The 19,570-nt window shown below is 38.8% G+C and overlaps 1 protein-coding gene across 2 annotated transcripts in view; it reads left to right on the top strand.

The window, feature by feature from the left end:
• Positions 1–19,570, top strand: part of COL4A6 (collagen type IV alpha 6 chain) — a 108,864-nt gene that overhangs the window by 33,503 nt on the left and 55,791 nt on the right. For both annotated transcript variants that reach the window (XM_071442451.1, XM_071442453.1), the window contains one exon: positions 2,750–2,833. In XM_071442451.1, coding sequence (XP_071298552.1) covers positions 2,750–2,833 — 84 coding nt within the window. The remainder of the gene's footprint in view (positions 1–2,749; positions 2,834–19,570) is intronic.

Genomic DNA, 19,570 nt, shown 5'->3' with positions numbered 1-19,570 from the left:
AGAAGAGAACACTGTTGTCTAGAATCTTATATGCAACCTTTAGAGTTGTGTTCACAAATATTATGCACATGGCTGTTCAGGATTTAAATAGCCATGGAGTGTCTGATGTCAGCTACTTCCCTTAAATAAAATACTCAGGAGATGTACACCTGGTTTGGAGCCAACTGGCTTTGATTTGCTTCCTTTCCAAATGCCTTCATTCATAAGTGAGCAAAGTGATCCTCATGCTGTGAAAAAGAAACCTAGAAGTACATGGTGAACACAATTTTACACAAAATAGGGACACACTCTCAGTTTTTCAGAAAGCTCAGTGAGAGTTTTATTCAGCTTCCTATAAATTAAAGAGAAATATTTCTTTTGACTTCAGTGGGATTTTGACTAGAGCCATATTTACTACACTGCATCAATGATGGGAGCAGCAGGAGCCTGAGGGATAGAAAAAATCATGGGTATTTGTCCAGTCCTCTGCCACTGGGAAAGACCTGTCTGCCACCAGAGCAGGGGATTAGTGCTTTGAGACAGTGACTATTGCAAGGCAGTGAGCTCAGAGGGATACAGAGCTATAGTGAAAGGAAACTTTGCCACTGCTCACTCCTGGAAGGCATCTGAATGGACAGAACCATGGGCCCCCAGGGCTTGTGAAAGTGACTGCTGGAACAAGGAATAAGCTGGAGAAAAAGTTGATTGGAAGTTTAAATCTCTGAAGAATTCAAGGTTGAATAAGTGTCTGGGGAAGCATAGCCTGACTACCTGGAGGCAAAAAGCTGTGTGTGAAGAGTTTAAATGTAAGGTTAAGTGTCAGGAATAGAGATATGCATTGCTTAGCAGTGGGTCCAAATCTCCACTGTGAAATGGGCATATAAGCATGGGAAAATATGTATCTCAGTGCACTTCACTCTAAAAACAGGTTCACAAAGAAATGACCTCTCAACAGGGTGTCCATTAAGATAGGGACCAGTTTTTATGTACTGAGCCCTTGCTGTTGCATATTACAGACTCAAGTGACCATTCCAAGCCAAAAGCTTGGAGATGCTCTTACAGTCTATTCTATAACCTCTAGATACAGTTTGTCTCCTTCTCTTTGCTTTTGGGTAGTTTATAGGCTGGCTGGTAATTTTTGTTTTGTTAGCTGTTTGGTTTTCTTTTTTACCTCTACTTCATTCTTGATTTTCTGCTGCTGACAGTGAGAATTGTCTGTGGTGCATTTCCCGTTATGGTGCCTCTCTTGTGGTGCCTTTCTTCAGTTCCAGTTTGGTGTTAGATCCTAATATAGGATTTTAATTAGTAGTCCAAAAGCCCCACATCTAATGGGGCCTCACCTGAAAAAGCTCCCAAAATGTCTGCACAGTAGTTTCATAGGATTTTTTTATACTTGATGCCTCTTAGAATTGCTTGAAGGTTGTTATGACTATGTTACAGCAAGAGATAACACTCCTTTCTGGGTAGGGAAGTATGGGAGACTGGATTTAAGGCTTTTTGTTAATATCTGTTCATTCTAAGTCCAAAGGTGTTTAATTTAGCAAAGCAGTGTAAACATCAGCATGTGTAGAGGTTTTTATTTACCTTCAGCAGAACACTGATCAAGTGATATCAGACCAGTTACTTTCTTTGAGAAGGCTGATTCAAAGAAGCTGCAAAGTTGAGAAGCTTGCATGAATTGTATTTCATTTTTCACGTTCCTCACTGTCAGGAAATTTTAAAGGCTTTAAAAATATTTCCTGTGAATGCTTTCAGTAAGGAAATTTTTGGCTCCAGTCTGAACTTGTTTTGGCATTTAGTTTGATCACCTTCATATGAGAAATTTAAATGTTTATTCCTTTCAGAATTTCAAACCCAGGTACTGTACCTGAGCATGCTGGACAGTGAAAGTTTCCTTAGAGGAGGGGTGTTCTTAGTGTGTGACTAAACTACATTGCTAAAGGGGACCTTTTTTCCAGGACTTACAATATTGTCAGTAGCATTGCAGGGCTTTGGGAAGCCCAGTCCTTCAGATCTGTTTAGTGTGGAAGCAGGTCAAACTCTATAAACTAAATTCACGTTGTTAACTTTCATGTACTCTATTGGCTGGGAATTAAGCTTGTGATGTAGGGACTTCTGATTGATATAAATATTGTAATTATTCTTGAAACAACTAATGCTGGTGCAGCAAATTTGGAATATATTTTCAGTTAAAATCCAAATCCATGGCGGTTTCCTACACACTTCCTTGTACATGTGTTCTTAGTTAGAAATGCCATTTTCTCTCATGCAGTAGCTTTTGTTCTTGTGGTTTAGGGATGCAGCTTCTTGTTCTTAGAAACATGCAAGGGTCCCAAAATCAAATTTGTCTTGATAGTTCCTATTGATGTAAAGATACTTGTTTATGCAGGATGGCTGAGGCACAAGTTGCAGTTACCAATTATGATCCCAGTCCAATAGTGTACTGAGTATCTCAAAACATCATCTAGTTCCATGGGTTGAGAGCCCTGGGAAGCACCCTGCACCTTGCAGAAGAGCACCAACTTGTGTAGTCACTTGTCCTCAAAGAACTTCTGCCCAACTTTTTCTGTTTATTTGGTGATTTTGAAAAGGACCCAACTGTGGAAAAGTTAAAATATAAGTACACTTTGCCCAATTACTTCTCAGCAAGTTCGCACAACCAAGGTAATGTAGCTGTAAAGTGTTGGCAGACCAAGTGTTTTAATTAAAGATCTTCAGCTAACAAACAGTTATGAAATTCGATTTTTTCAAAATTTTTCTTTCTTTTTAGGGTGGAAAGAAGTCCTACATTGGGCCATGTGGGGGCCGCAACTGCAGTGCTGGATGCAAATGTTTTCCAGAGAAGGGTGCACGGGTAAGTTTGTTTACACTAATATAACTTGGCCTTGCCTCTTATCAATCTAGTTAGAAATAAGTGAATAAATAAACACCATGTTAATATGTGTAATTCTCAATCTAATGACCTCATGAAATGACAAATTATGAAGACCAGCTGCATTTCAAATGTCCCTGGCCAAGATTTCAAAAGCTGTTCTGAAGATTTACAAATGGCTCACTTTGTAATGAGTCTTCAATAGAATCCTATTTCTTTATGGGATCTGAGCTCTAGTTCAAAAGAAGTCAGATGGTTTTTAAGTAGATTACAACAATTAAAATTACGAAAATCAAAGTAGTGTGGGGTTCTAGTACAGATTTTGCCCAGGCCTTACTATAATAGCTTGTGTTTATTTGTGGAAGTGTTTTTGATTTGTGTATTTGGTTGTGGAGGAGTAATAACTCAGAATGGATCTAAGCAATTCCCTTTGAGTAAGTTGTTTGTGTAACTAAAGTCTTTCTCTCCAAAGTCTTCATTTGAAGAAGCCAAATGTTTAAGCAAGCTTTCTGTAAAAATCTTTATTTCTTTTGCTTTTATAAACAGACTATAACTTATCTTAATGCAGCTGCTTATCTCCTCTCTTAGGGGAATGCAGTAATTGACTTCACTCTGCCTTCAATTACAATGTTAATTTTTGTCCAGACACCATCTACTTAATGTGTTATCTTAATCTCTAGAGCATTTTAACATGTATGAAAATTAATCTTAGAATCTTACAGATTTTGCTTTTGGAGATGAAAGGAGGAAAGAGCACACAGTAGTTACTTGAGGAATTTGAAAGGTTTAAAGAGAAGGGAAATAATACAAGTTGTCTTGTTTAATTAATCAGCTGTACTTCCAAAATCATATTGAAAATTCATCCTCTGAGCAAAATCAAAAGAAATTAAATATTATTTAAATTCTAGCAATCCTGATTTTTTTCCTGTCTTTTTAAGTGGCACAGTATGTGTATATGAAAGGCATTACTTTTTGGATTGAATTTAGGAAAATGTTGCTATTTAAAAATGACTGTTTTAAAAATTATGGGTTTTTTCTAATTACAGACAGAGTGCGAATGCTTAATTGATAACTGGTGATGTGTTTGCTCTGGAAATATAGAAATTCTTTTAGTACATCATGTGGCAGAGGGAAAGCATGTCTAAACAGATAAGCAGAAAAACTTTGCAAGGAAGTTCTCAATATACCCTAGAATATGAGCTAAAGTGAATTGCTCAATACCTTTGTATAGATACAGTAAGGGACAAACCTAGTTTGGTTCTGGAACACAATATCGTGTAAATGCTTTGACCTTTAGACAGCAATGAGCATCATTCTTCTGTCTCTCTACATTCCTGGGTCCAACTTGATTGTTTGAAGTGGCCACAATGCTGTTGACCTTGCAGTTTGAGCTCTTGGCATCTCTTTTGTTAAGATGTCACAAAGATTTTAGGCTGTTTTCATTGCTGACCTGAGAACTCATTTGGCTTTTAGCTTATTTCTTATGTGACCTGTATGGGTTGAGCATTTTCAGTCCTCCAAACACATATTCCATCCTGCTGAGACCTGTCCATGGAGTGGAGTGTCTGCTACAAGTGGTAATCTTTCCCTTTTACAACACTACTTCCATCAAGTGTGCTGAGCCCTCCTGACACCTTCTTGGACATCTGCAGGCAGCTACTGGAGGCCTGCCATGCCTGAGGATATGGAGGTGACTGGCTGAACTGGGAAGGGATGGTGTGATTATGTATCCTGCAGCACAGCTTGTTTCTTGCACTGTACAGCCTGAGGCTAATTCCTTGGCTTCCTGCCTGGCTGCTTCCCCACTGCTGCAAAGCCTTTCAGTTCAGAAAGGGAGACAGGACTTTGTCGATGCCCTGAATCCGTATTTTGTTTAAAAAAAATGTTTCAGCTGTCAATTTTCCACAGATCAGAATAAAGCTAAACTTTCTTTTTGAAAGAAGGAAATAGCTAAAAAGCACAACAAAGAGCTGACAGCTTAATGAAAATAATATAGACAATGTCCTTAAATGTCCTCCTTGAATGCACTTTTGATCAGATCAAGCTTTAAATTTTTTATTTAGGCAATAAAAATGTCAAAACTGCCTCAGACTACTTGATGAGTAAGAGATGTTTCTAGAAATGGGATGTAGATGTGTGTAATCCACAGGTGCCCACATTCTTGTTTTTGCTACGGACTGCTGCTGTATGTGCAGGATATATTAAAAAAACATCACAAACCACAAAGAAACACCAACCAACCAAAAAAACCCACCCCAAAACTCAACAAGCCAGTATAATCTCACTATCTGTAAGACTGACCTTGTTAGAAGACTAATCTCTAGGCAGTGAGTCAATTTGTGGAATAATTGAGATTCTTTTCTGAAGGAAGGGTGGTACAGTGCTTGTCTAGCAGCCCCTTAGGGAGCTCTCCTAGCAGTGTGGTAAGGCACATCTCCTAAAAGCACAAAATTTCCCTTCTGTTGTCCAAATGCTTGCCTTACATGTGAAAAGCTGTAATGTTATCTTGTACCAATTTTAGGCCGTGCATTGAATCTTGATATGATCCAATTTACTGTGAAGACTGCATAAGGAGAAATCTGTTAGGGAAGCATTCTTCATCTTAGCCAGTGATTCAGAATTGGTTCTTTTATCTAATGATGAGTTAGTTAAAAGCCTGTCTCTGAGTAATTCAGTGGTCAAACTCCTGGCCATTGCAGCCATTCTCCCCTTCTTATCAGTTTTTATCTTGTAAAGATGTGTGAGTAGCAATCCAGTGATTTGTGCAGAAGTCCAGTTCTTCATGGAGAAGTGTTGTCTTCACTGAAGGGTCCCAGCTAGGACCTTTTCTGGAGGTTTTCTCAGAGGTCAAGTTAAAAAGTTAAACTGAGTGTGTGGCTCTTACTACTCAAGTGCACAAGAGGATGTCTACACATGGTATGATAGTGTAACGTAAATGTAAAAGCAAGTGAAGCCCAGGAAACTGATTTTAAACCTAGGAGTTTTGGATCTGGTTGCTCTGTTCCCCTGAACTGCTCTGTTAGAACTTGGTTTTGATATGAAAGCTAATGTAATGCTCTGCAAAGAAAATGCCAGGGAGCTTCCCAGAGGTTACTTCCCTGCCTAGCTGGAGTCTCTAGGTGAATGTGTGGATCTTCTAAATCTCTGTGTCACTACTCTCATTTTTCTGGCCAGCTGAGATACCAGTTAACCAGCTAAGGCAATTTGAAAGGGAATTCTGCTGTGATAGTACCCAAATGAACCCTGGTACATACAATTTTTTGGGACAGGAGACAATCTGAACACAAACTTATACTGAACCCACTTTTGCATACAAGACTTACATACAGTCATCTTTAGGAGCAACAACTGATGGGCAGAGAAAGTGCTTTATATTAAATTATGAAGCACAAGAGGAAAGGTGAAATAAAAGCAACCATATTAAATAAAAAGTTAAATGAGGAGGTGAATATAAATTCCTATACTAGTCCCTATCCTAATGCAAGGATATGTTCAGTTTCTGTGCAGGTGAGTGATCTACAGCTAGAAGATTTTTGGGACTGTCAGAAGAATTTACTGTGTTTTAAAAAGTGTTTTTCATTCCACTTGCTCACTGTTTGTCCACAGTTCATGGGCAGGGATAATGCTGCTGAGAGTTTTATGCTGTATTGGTGGCTGTCTTGCTAAGAATGCTCTGCAGATAAGTCAGCAGGGAACAGGAGGCATTTTTCAGACTTTCAGAGTATCAAGAAGCACTAAATAGTTGGCAGCCTGCACCATTTCATTTTGCAGCTCATTTTGCATTTGTTTATAATAATGTTGGCTTTTTTGTTTTTATAATGTCATCAACTTTCAAACACTCATGAAGATAAAGTAGCAGCCCCAGTCTTTGTTGCAAGTATACCTTCTCCTGATGCCTGTTCACTTATCTTGGAATTTATAAAAATATTAGAGTTTGTTTTAAACTTTGCTCAACATGTGCTGGAGCTAATCTTTTGGGTTTTTTCATTCTCCCCCACCAAAAAAGAAATTAAGGAAAAAAAATTTAAAATTATTTCCGAGGCTTCACAAATTACTTAGGAGAGGCTGTGTCCCAGACAGCTTTTACAGCTTATAGGTGCTGTAAATTGGGAAAAATTGGTATTGCTAATTATATATTTTTTCCCTGTAATATGTGATCATGTCTATATATAAAATGTGTTCTTTAAAGCCCATTCAAATATTATGATATGATCAATTAGAAAACTATTAATGGCATTATTGAACCACTTTCCTGTCTCAAAAAATATCTCCACAGAGACTGTTTCTAGCAACTGGTGTGGCTGGAAGGGGGTGTATCTGTAGAATGAGGCAGTTGGTTCTGAGGACATGGTGGACACTTTATACTGCAAGGGCTGCTGGAGTAAAAAGTAAAGGGCTGCTGGAGTGCATCAGGTATGCCAGGGAACCCATCCCCTGACCTGGTCCCACTCAAACAAAATCCTCTTTGTCTACTCCAAGACTACACCACAGGGTGAAGCAAAGCACTGTGAGTAGGAGGAATTGACTAAGATGGAGAGATTTGCTGAAAAATGCGGTTGCTATCTGAATGAAAGGTTGGTGTGCCCAGAGATACATGCAATTCCCCATTGGTTTTTCTGAAGTTAAAATGATGACTGTAAATGTAGTGTACATTATCTCTGGACAATCAGTTTTTGATAGAATTACTGTGGCATTCAAAGAAGCAAGAAAAGCTAGACAGATCCTCAACATCCATGCAGTGAACAGTGTAACCTGAGGTCAGAACTTTGGATGATTAATCTAATTGTTATCTAGCATAAACTAATGTCGCACTGGCAAGAGATCTTAGATTAACTTTTGTCTGGAACTAATCCCCTCAACTTAATGCTGGGTGTACGAAGTGTCTCTCTTGTGATAATTAGTTGAAGATTGGTTGACCTTTCTTTGTTATGAGATTGTAATAATTATAAATTCTATTGTTAATAATGTTTGCTGATTTCTGCTTTGGCTGGTTAATCACTCTCTTTGGAACAGTCAGAGATTTCCTGATGAAACACAATTTCTTTGAAAGTGCCGACTCAACAAAATGATTCTTTTTTGCAGAAGTGCTTTACACAAACATATTTGCTGGTGACAAAATTCTTTAATGCTGTTGGTTCAAACTTCTCTGTGTTTCAATTTGGCTTCCTACTCCCTGGCTTGACAAGCACTGTGGGACATAGTGCTGCCATTTGGATACCCATGGCGCCTGCAGGTTGACCAGTTAAATTCAAAACAGACTGTGGGATGCTGCCATTTCTTTCAAACTGACAATGCCAAGGTGTGAGCAGTGCTAAATGCACTCACCATGGATTCAGGTGCAAGTAATACTGGGATTGTTATCTGGTTATTTTTGTAAAGATGGCCTATATGTAAATAATGTCTAATTCTTGTTCCAATTCCCTTCTGGTTAAACATATAAAATGCCATCATTTGGTTTGAGAAGAGGATTATCTATAACATTGAAAAATGTTGACCATCTGTTTGTTGTCATTAAGGAGTTATGGAAATATTTTGGAAGAAAATGAGGTAATAGTTAAGTCAAACAAGTTACGTGCCAGCTGCTTTTTTTAACAACTGCCAAGGTTTGTTTTTTTTTAAAGTAATAAAACAAACTTTGCCAAATGTAGCATTAAACAATTATTGTACATGTCGTCCTGACTGAACCTAAATACACTGAGCTTAGCCCTCTAATGAGAACCATGCCAAATACTGAAGCAGCAGAAATAAAACCAAACTCATTGCATTTGAAAGGGTTCCTTATGCAATGGGTATCAAGACCAAACCTGTTCCTATGTGCAGTCTTACATCATCTCTTATGGAAGGCTTCTGGAGGGGACAGGCCCCCATCTTATTGTAGAATTCAGTAAGAGCAACAACTGTGTTGAAGCAGGGTCACCATGGAGGCTCTGGTGGCAAACCCTTGTCTGTGATTTGGTTTGCAGTTTTGTCTGAGCGGACATGTGTACTAAGGGAGGCTAAGTATATTCTAGGAAATATATCTTCTTAAAAAGATTTCCACAGCTTTCAAAACTAACCAGGATCCATGGCATTTCTGTGTCATCAGGGTGGGTGGGGTAACTCTGTGACCTGAAACTGTTTTTCACTCTGCCTGCAAGGACAGCAGATTTTGTAATTGCAGTGGGGACCTTTGAAATGAACCAGAACACAGGTCTTCAAGCTGTGCTCCATAGAGCACTTCCAGATGGCCTAGAAAAACCCAGTGAAGATGTGCCACTGTTCAAGTAATTGTGCTCCATGTGAGCTTTAACTCAGGATTTTAAAGTCTTTACACTATTTTGGAAGCAAATGGAGCATTTAAAAAGCTCCTTGTTTCATCCTACGATGCTGTGAGTTGTCTTAATTTAAGAAGAAGTTGTGTAGTCTCACTATACCAAGTGAATGTTCTTTTTGTTTCTGTTTTTTAGTCTGAAAGTTTCTCATTTTCCCAAACTGAGCTTCTCAGAGGTGAGATGTTACTGATATGGATGGAAGCTCAGATGACTCCTGGAAGTTGTGCTCAGCTGGCACAGAGTTGGGTCCCTCTGCCCTGTACTGTGATAAATCCTCCTCATCCAAAGATACGTGGTGATTCTCTGCTCTGCTGCTGGCACAGCTGAGGGTGCAGGCACGTTGCCCTGGGAATGGGAACTGTATCATTCCTTGTTTGTCCCAGCTGCCATGGCTACCCCAGTAACCTGCAGGAGGAACGTGCTGTTCCCCTTGAAGGCAGCGCCATCACTCCCACTGATTTCATTTTAGGTGTGCAGACAGATGGGAAGGCAGAGCCAGACTAGCCTTGTCTCTCCCTCTTTGGAGCCTTGCCATGACCGACCTTCTGTTCTAACTTTGTATCTGTGGCACTTTCTCCAAGACCAAAAGTGATAAGCTGTGCTGAGGATTTACTCCATATGGACAAAACAGAGTTCAGCAAGAGTTTCCTAGTACCGACCCCCTCAGCTTCCTAAGTAGTGGAGAATAAAAGCATGTATCCAAATTTTTTCTTTGTAAAAATTGTTGTTGTCTTTCTTGGCCATAGAGTGGAGACTTTGATGAGTCTGTATTGTTTTACTTGCCACGTAACTCCTTAGAATAGGACTAGCATCAACCTTTCAATTTCTCTTGTGTATTCATTTATTCACTGTAGGAGAAGAATTGTAAATATTCTTAAGATTGTTTTCTGTCACAAAGAAGTCAAAAAGAAAACTAAGAATTTCTGCAGGAAGATAAACTCTCTAGTGTCCTGCCCAGGACAAGAAAAACAAATGTTATAGTGAGTCTTTGAAACATATAATTGGCAGGTTGGGCTTTTGTCTAACAAAAGCTGTAGAATCTTGTGCAATTGCTGTTTCAGTTGAAGAGAGATTTTTTTGTACCCTCTTACATCTTAGAAATGGCACAAGACTTTCCTCTCCAAGCATTTGATAGACAAGAAGGAGTAACTGATATCCTGCCTTGAAATTACCCAATTGGCATTTTCTTCCAGCATGTTCTATATTACTCATGTGCAGTACTCACCACCTAGACTGTATCTTTTTATCCAGGTTAATTTTTCTTAAATATCTCATTTTTGTCATGCCTCTTTCCTCTCACCCCACTCCAAAACTTGCTCATCTTCTAACTAAGTGTGATTGGCTCAGAATATTCCTGGTACTAATTATTTTTTAAGCTTCTTAAAATGAGAAGAGGTGCCCTTTGCAGAAACAAGAGTCTTTTTTAAAGAGTTTCCGCTGGCAGCAAGGGAAAGGTGTGACAGCAATTTCCAGTGTGATTCCTTGAGTAAGTCAGCCTTGGAAACAGAAGGATCACAGAACCAATCTGTGAGCAAGGCCCAGTTTGAGGAGATTTGGCTGACAGTCAGGTTAGCCAGTTCATGAGCCAGGAAAACAGCCAACAGCAGGGATTACTACAAAGCAAACTTAATTAGGCAACAGATAGGCAGGAAGTACGCCAGTCATGGAGCCTGCAGCCAGGGAGAGCACACAATGAAGGGGCTAAGCAGGCAAAACTGTGTTTGTAGTGGTAGGAGAGGCTGCAGTACCAATTAGTTGGAAGTAAAGCTGAATGCATAGGTGTTTCAGGCTACCTGTTTTCTGGGAAATATGTGCAGTATTTTTGGTGTGAGTCGTAGCTTTTCCTGGTAGGAGATGGGAGATTTTAGGAAACAGGAGAACACATTGTACATTGTCCATCAGTGATAGGCAAGGACAATGGGGAGATGCTGTCTCCTTGTGAATGAAGAACACGTGTTTGCTGGTGTTCAGCAAAGTGTTAGGGCTGACTTTCTGAACACTTGATGGTGAAGAAAATGAAAGACACAAATAAAAGAGAATAATGGCACTTAATTTTTTTTTTTAACAAATAAAGCAACATCCAAATAACAACATAGTGGGAATAAGAGAAGAATTTATAACATGTAGGATACAGAGTGATCTGGCTGAGAATCTGGATATAAGTGGAAATTGTATAACTTTTCCCATGACTTTACTTATTCAGCAAAAATAGGAGGAATGTTCAGGTGTTTGCCAGTCTCCTCCTTTAAAGCTGTTGATTAGAGACATTTTAGCTGTTGCTCTCTAATCAGTCATAAATCCATATTGATAGAATAAGCATTTTTTGTGACTGTCCTGATTTGATTGGTGACATATTAGAGTTACTCTTTGACCTTCTGTGGAATTGCCAAAATAGAAGACAAATTTGGAGGAAAGGTGCAACATTAGTAAAAATAGGACACTGTGAATTGTATCAGGTATCTCATCCAGCTACTTGTTTTGGAAATAAAAACAATTTAGTAGTCTGAAAAGTAGCGTAGATGCAAATGTCCTTGTTTGTAATGAGTGATTTTTGGAAAGGTTTTTTGTGGGTCTTTTTTAAAAAGCAGTAGAGTGTTGCCAAAACTAATAAGCAGAAAGTTAAAATAATTGCAGAATTTCTGGGTTTGATCCATAATAAATACAGTACAAATAGTGCACAAGTTTTGAAGGACTATTAAGAAACATCTGGTTGTCAATACTTCTTTTAAATGATCAAAGAAAGCTGTCTGTATAAAATGACTCAGCATGTGCTAATTCTGTGTGTATGGTAAAGGAAGGATTTTTTAGTACCTGGTGTTTAGCTCTAAGGGTGGTGCAATTCTGCACTAAATTCTGTTTTTCAAAGTTCTGTAAAGCTGCTATCTCTTTAGACAAATCTCTCAGATTTGTGTTCTCATCCATGATACTCTGCTAGAACAGTACAGGAGAACTTGTTCTGCTTTGTGTACCTGGGCTGTGCTCTATTCACCTCCTCCCAAAGCTGGGATATATTTTAACAGTGGCAAATCCCCCTGAACACCAAATTTCTTTTGCTTCTGTCTCTATTGCCAGACTGGCACCATCTGTCTACTTGTGTATCTCTATTTCCTATTAGATTCTACAGAGTGAAAATTTCTAAGTGAAGGGGAGGAAAAAAAGAGAAATGCATCAGCCAGGATATTTTTGCCATAGCTGTTTGCTGCAACTGCTACACTTAGGGAGTAGATTTTGGTGTAAAAAGAACTGTAAGCTCGTGGAGTGTGCACATGCAGAGCCTGTGCTCTGGAAGGTAAAATCTAAAATCACTACATACAGCAATTTCAGACTTTACCTCTGTGCTAGTGAACGTAGGTCATGGAACTAAAGGCTTGTTTTGAGTGTGGACATCCTGTCCCCTGACAGTTGCAAGATACATGAATGATCCTGTTCAGTAAACTTGGATGGGGGTCATTTGTTTATAGTGATTTTATTATTTATGACTGGAACTCCTAACTGCACTGCTGGTGGCTTGGATTGAGAAACACTGATGCCACTCTCAAGAGTGCAGAAACTGTAGCCCTGGACAGAGACTCTGGGACCTGCCCAGCACAGTGGCTCCCTCTGCTTTGGAGTGGTGCAGGAGAGCTTCACCTCAGCTGCCTGGGGGTCTCCATGCAGGTGTACCAGCAACCTCACTGGGAACACTGGGTGGTGGCGCTCCCAAAATATGTTGAGGACTGCTGACCCTGGCATCACTGATTATCTAGGAACAGCTGGAATCTAAATCAGGATGTTTTGATATGAGAAATATAGGTGATAAGTATTTTCTAGAAAAATTTTAAACAAGTTTTGTTTCTTCTTTGTGTAGCTTCATTTCCCTTGATACTCAGTGTTTGTGTGTTCTGAATACCTACATGATGTTGTTGTCTCATTTCCTTTATTGTGATGACTAATGGCTGAGGATCCAGCTGAGATAGGGGAAGTCCTGCAGTGCAGGGCAGTTACAAACATACAGTGGGAGAAAGTTGATGCTCTAAAGTGCTTTCACTCTCTGAGAATTACATTAGTTACACGTTTCTTCAAGTTTTAGTTAAGAAATCTGTTGCTTACTCAACTATATTTTCAGGAAAGTAAGTGACTTCACAGAAAATATTTTTATACAAAACTCTAAAAAGTTAGCTTTCTGTACTCCTTAATAAGAGACCTCTGAAAACAGTTAATCACTTCTTCTGGAATACATTTTCTTTCCAAACTTAGAGACATTTGAAAGAGAACATAGCAGAAGAGGTTTTCTTGTCTCATTTTAATTAGGGCATTTCTTCCTAAGAGGACAAAACGTTTTTGGAAGATGTCAACCTTTGGAATATCCTTAGCTATGGAAATATAACCCAGCTTGTCTCACAGCAAATTTAAAATAAAGAAGTAAAGTCTGCATGCAAAATCAGGGCAGCAGGTGGTCATTCCCTGTATAACTCCAGCTGTACTTGAGTTGTAAATCCAAAAGCTTTACAAACCTAGCAATGGGACACCCAGTGATTCCTTGCAGGCTTGGATCTGTGTTTCTGGGACCTTAAAGGAAATTTTCCTGAGATGTAATGTTTTCTCTTGAGACTATAAATGACATAAGTGTTATCTCCAGTTTTTTTCCAGAGCTGTGAAGTAATTAAACTTCACTTGTTTTTCTAACATCAGGACTGAAACCTGAACTAATCTAGTTTAATCATTCCCTTGTCTTTTATCAGCTGGAATGTGCATTAACCCCTGAGAACATCTGGGTGAACAGAAGTTCTGCTTGCAGTGGCTGGATTTTATACACTGGGTACCAGAAAACCCTGGTAGTCAGGGTTTTCTTCACAGAGTTAATGTAGATGCTGTATTCTGCATTATTCTTTCTTGCAGAATCACATGGCAGATGTTCCACATTTAGATGTCTTTACGTTTTTTTCATCAGTATCTGCTGTAACAGGACTTGGGCTCTGACACACTTTTGTTGTGTTATGTATCAGTATTATCAACTCTCCAGTCTGGACTGAAGAGGAAAGCTGGGTTCCATTGGTGTTATTGAGGGGTTTCCCAACATCTGTGAGAAAGACAGGATTTTAAATTTTAAACCTTTGAAGCAAATTGCTTTCAGGCTTCTAAGAATGACTGTTCAAATAACCATTTATGTGAATTTTGTGTGAAATTTTTGTTAAGGGAAGCAATTTCAAGGGAAGTACCTCCTGATGTATTTTTCTTTACATTTGTTTAGAAAAGTTGTGTGAGTGGTGCTTATAGGGTTGGCAGGATGTTATAGCTGGAGGAAGTGCATTACCTTAAATCAGATCTCCTCTGCAAAATTGAGCCTTTATTCTGCAAATGATACTCAACTGGGACCATGCTGAGTCAATGTCACATCTCAGAACTTCATCCTGCTTCACGGAGTTCCAGTGCAGGGTGTTAACCTGGGAAGAGGTTTCAACTTTGTGCCCTGACTGCTAGAAACACACACAAGTTCCTAATGTTGAGTTTTTGATGAGATCACTTACTCTAAAGAGGTGAAGATTTTCTCTTCAGCACATGGACAAACAGCAATGGGCAGGAGGAAGGGAGGAACAATGGGATTTTTACTATCACAGTATGGTTTTCCATGGAGAAAAAAACCAAGCTGTGTGTCCCTCAAGGAAGTGGAAGTTGAATGATCCTTCCATCTTGTGCAGTAGTCTTCTTTGGAACCTCCAGATATGTGATCTTTTCCAGACCTCCTCTTTAAGCAGCGCAATTCTGCCGTTTTCCAGACTGTCACTTGCAGTGCCTCATGAGAACTGTTTAACTGTTTAACAGGGGTTTGAGATTTTTATTGTTGTTTTATAAAATGTCTTATCAACTTGTGAGCAACTGTGATGCTGGTTGTACCCATTTTAATGATGTTTGAATTTTTAGAAACATCTTTTCTTCCATCTTACACTTTTTCAGGAAATACGTCTCTTGGCATAAGGGAAATTGAAGTGGGAGTGTGTTTCATTAAAAAAATAACATCCCTGTCAAATAAATCTGTACTTAATTAAATTTCCTCTGTTTTAACTGCAAATAGGAACAGATAACTGTGACAAACAAAAATAAAGAATCTTTAGGAATACTGACTTACCTCTGATAAGAACCATCTGGCATATGCTTATTCTTTCTTTTAGCTTATGCTTTACTAACAAGTTAGCATTTGGTTCACATTTCTTCCTTCTACTTTGGGCTTACCTAATAGATTAAAGATATGTAGCTTGAAGACTAAAGCCCTATTTTAGGATTTTTTAAATCACTTTTTTCTTATATACTGAAAAACATAAGGTATGACTAGCTTTTGCCTAGTAATTACATGAGCACAAACAAGTATTTGATAATTTGTAATTTTTAATTTTGTAATTAAAACTAATTTGATAATTTCCCTATTCGATAATTGTTAGAGACTGAAGAGAAAGTGATAACTGGTTTTCACATTGTTAATAGTACAGCTGTGGTTATTATTATCTTGATAGCCAGCTATGTTAAGTGGGATTGCTTTCAGTGCTTCAGTATGTGGCCATAAAAATCTTAGATGACCTGGCAAAATGACCTTGGAAAAACAGTTTCCTGTGGAAAAATGTTCCTGTGGCTGTTTCCATTTCCATGTATTGCTGGACTCAGCTGTTTGTCCCAGGGCTGTGTGGATGTCTGCAGAGCACGGGTCAGAGGCTGCCCAAGGCAGGAGTGTGTGACCTGCACATCCCTGCTCAGGTCACCCAGCTCCCTTCACTTTGCATTTCCTGTGTTTTGGAGAGGGCCAGCTGCCTCTTTTCCCACACTGCTTGTGCTGTGGGACTGCAGGGGATGTTGGGTGCTGTGGTTCAGATTGGGAATGTGGAGCTGTCCTTTCCAAGCTGCATGGCAGCGAATGTGGAGTTTTCCTTTAATGTCTACCCAAACTTTTCCAACTCCTCCAGCTGCACAGACACTGCACCTGCCTGCCAGGTGCCAGCAAAGAACAGGCTTCAACTTGGAGTCTGGTCCATGCTCCATATACAAGGTCGATCTGTGTTTTAAGTTTGCTGCTCAAAATGGCAGAGCCCATGGATGGAGTTTACCTCAGCCTGGCACCCTGTTTGAGAATAGAAATTCTCTTAGTAAAAAAGGCAACTTCAGGTCCTGATAACTCTGTGATTTGTGTTAATGGCCACATTAGAATCTAATTGAGTCATGGGCACACACAATGAAAAATTGGCTTTTTGAATGGCAAGTGATCATATTAAATGTAAGTTGGTTCACTTCAACAAAGAATTTAAATAATTTGTCCTATACTTCTAATTATTTTATGTGTGGAAATGTTGATGTGAAAATAGATGTGAAGTAAACTGTGAACGGAAGAGTTACGAGGCTTTTAGGTTTTCATGGGGATTTGTAGCTACTTTTCCATTCCCTCAACAGATCAGCCATAGAAATATCCCCTGTGAAGAAGCTGCCTCTCTTCAGTCTTTGATTAATTAGGGAGCACTGGGGCCAGTGTGGTTTTAATATATTACTGGTTTGGGCATTTGAAAACTTGTATGCAAAAAAGCTCTGGCATAACAACTGTCTTTTGATCCTGTTTCATCACAAGGCCACACAAAAATGGTCTGATTTTACTGCAGAGGAATAGAATTGATGAAAGAGATGGGGAGAGGAAATGTATTGCCACTTACCTTCTGGGGTCCTTTTCTGAAGGAGAGTAACACAGAAATTAAAGATTAAATAGTACATTTTTAATATCTCAAAATTTTTGGCTGCTCTTGGTCCCGTCTGAATTGTCTTTAGCAAATACTTGTGATTCCAGGCTGAGATTTTTCTGTGGGGATAAATGAAGCAGAACAGCATCTTCTGGTAGAGTCTGCCAGTGATTTTTAACTGGGTCATGTTCCTCTTTGCCAGTAGAAAGGAGAATGATGCACAGGGGACTTCTCAAGGTGCTTCAGGAAAAGGCATCACCAGGTGAGAGGAGGTTGTGAGGTTGGACCTTTTCCACAGCTCTCTGCAGAGTAAACCCCTCCTCTGTTCCTATACATTACATTATTGGTGAAATGCATCGGGAAATGTTTATAGTCAAGGGAAGTTTGTACTAACACTGTGTCATGCAGCTAATCTGTTTGCATTCTAAAGAGGGAACACTAAGTTAGCTGCATTTTGCTCCAGATTCAAGTGTCTTATTAAATATTTATACATGGATTAGACTGTTTACTTTCCATCTCATACTATAGTTGTATTGGGAAGATCCAGAACACCTGGGATTTAGTGAAGTCTTAAGGAAAGTTTGCTTCAACTTTCCAAATTAAAGATTAGGAACTGACTGAATTACTGAGTATATGCAGGAGAGTTTTAAATCAAGAAATATAAGTTCTAGAAAGATGTTTCTAAAAATGTGTATAACAAAAATCTTTGTGAATACCAGATCTTGATTTTACTCTATTCTGCTGCATTTCTACACTTCTCAGAGCAGTGTCAGAAATACCAAAGAAATACCAGTTTCTCCTGGTTTAGCTTTGCTGGAGGTCTGTTCTTTGCATTAGTGAAAACCAGTTGCTAGGATTAAGAAGTCACTTGGCTGACTTTGGTGATGCTACTTTAGCTTTGTGCAAAAAATGGTAAATAAATGGGATCCTGAATTACAGTATTTCTAGTATGCTGGCTATGTAAAATACCCTTTTTTTAAGAGAGGCTGTAGATCTACCCTTAGTTTCCATATTTAGGTGTAACTAAATATGTAATTGATATCCAGAAGTGGAGATGAAGTGAGAACAGTTTGTCTAGGCAGAAAGCAGAAAGAATAGCCCAAATTTATTTTGCAGAGGATAATCCAGGCTCTTGGTGTGGAAACACTGATTCCCTGTGTATTTAATAGTTGTATCCCCTGGAAGAAACATTAAAAACTTTAATGTTCTTTAAACTACAGAAGTGTGAGTGAAAAGCTTCACTTGTAGAATGAAAGCTACAGCTAAACAAAGTTGAAAGCTGGTTATTTATGTGTAAGTCATCCTAGGCTGTGCATTTTATTAGAGAAACTGGGGAGCACTACTTTTAAACCATGGATTTTGGTGTTCTCTCTCATCTTGCCCAACACTGAGAATGTTGGTGCTGTCCAACCATTTCACAAATCAGCAAGAACTTGTCTGATCAGCACTCAGCTCCAGCGAGTATCTGCTCACTTCACCATGAGATGTGAACATAGGAGACCTTTAACTCTTTCTCTTGAGTGTCGTGGCCTGGGGTCTTGGGCAGCTTGTATGTAAGTGGCTTCTGAACAAATTTACACATTTCTAGGAGCTAGTGCCCTTTGCCTGCTCCTAAATGTCACTGCATATCAGAAACTCCCTCCTAAACACAACTAGCTAGTCAAGTTACACACTTTGGAGGGCTTCCAAAAACCATAGCAAGTACTGCTTGTCAGAACTGGTAGATTTTGCTAATTTCTGCTAAACATACAGGATTTGATCTCATTTCAGCTTTACAGGAGCTAATATTTTAACCACTGTCTTACAAGAGTGAAGGAGCCTTATTCTGGGAAGATGAAGAAGTACTGAAATGTGGCTATGACTAATAATGCACTTTACTTTCTTTCTGCTGATTCTGAGCTAATGCTTCCTATGTTTAAATTATTTTCCAAATATTTTGGGCAAGTTTTGCAAGTAAATAAAACCTAAATTTCTAGGTATGTACTCTTATAATCTACTTTGCCCCTGAGTTTGTTTGGATAGGATTTAAGAGTTGTATGTGCTGTGTAAAATTTGTGTTCCAGACTAAACAAAAAATATATTTACAAATTGTCTGCTTAGTTTAATTTTTAATGTTCTTTCCACAGAAGGTACTGTTTGAGATACTATTTTGTTGATATATCAATGAAAAAATATTGATATATTTTCACATAACTTTTGTGCTGAAACCTAACAAGAAAAATTAATTGTGGAAGAGATTTTTGTTTCAATCAATTACTTCTTCTTTATTTATTACTTGATTACTTTTTCCTTGCATTGAACTTACATGCTACTAGAAATACTACACAGATTTCTTTCACCATCTCTGTAGAAGAATCAATTTATTCCTGTAAATTAGAAATATATCTGTCCTGTAACAGCTCTGGTAATGTGGGAGGTAAAGGCTATTTCCAGCGGAACTGGAAGGCACCATCCAACTGGATCATATTTTAAAAAGAGCATTTGTGCAAAGACTCTAGTTGCTTTGGTCTGGTGATTGTTTTCAATATTTAGAGTACAGCAGGGCCTGGGGCCTCAGTTACACATCAGGATCAGTTGTACTTTGTATAAACAATAAAAAAGCCTTGCACCAAATAACTTTTCTTCTAAGCATTAAATGTCCTGATTTTTTAAGGAAAACACACAGCTGGGACAAAACCATGGAATGATCCCAAACCAGCTGGACATAAGGGCAGATC

Source organism: Agelaius tricolor, unplaced genomic scaffold (genome assembly GCF_023055355.1).
Source record: "Agelaius tricolor isolate 1412-34295 unplaced genomic scaffold, bAgeTri1.0.p SCAF_17, whole genome shotgun sequence".
Classification (NCBI taxonomy): Eukaryota; Metazoa; Chordata; class Aves; order Passeriformes; family Icteridae; genus Agelaius; species Agelaius tricolor.
Note: the sequence above shows the minus strand (reverse complement) of the source record. Positions and strands in the feature narration are given on the sequence as shown.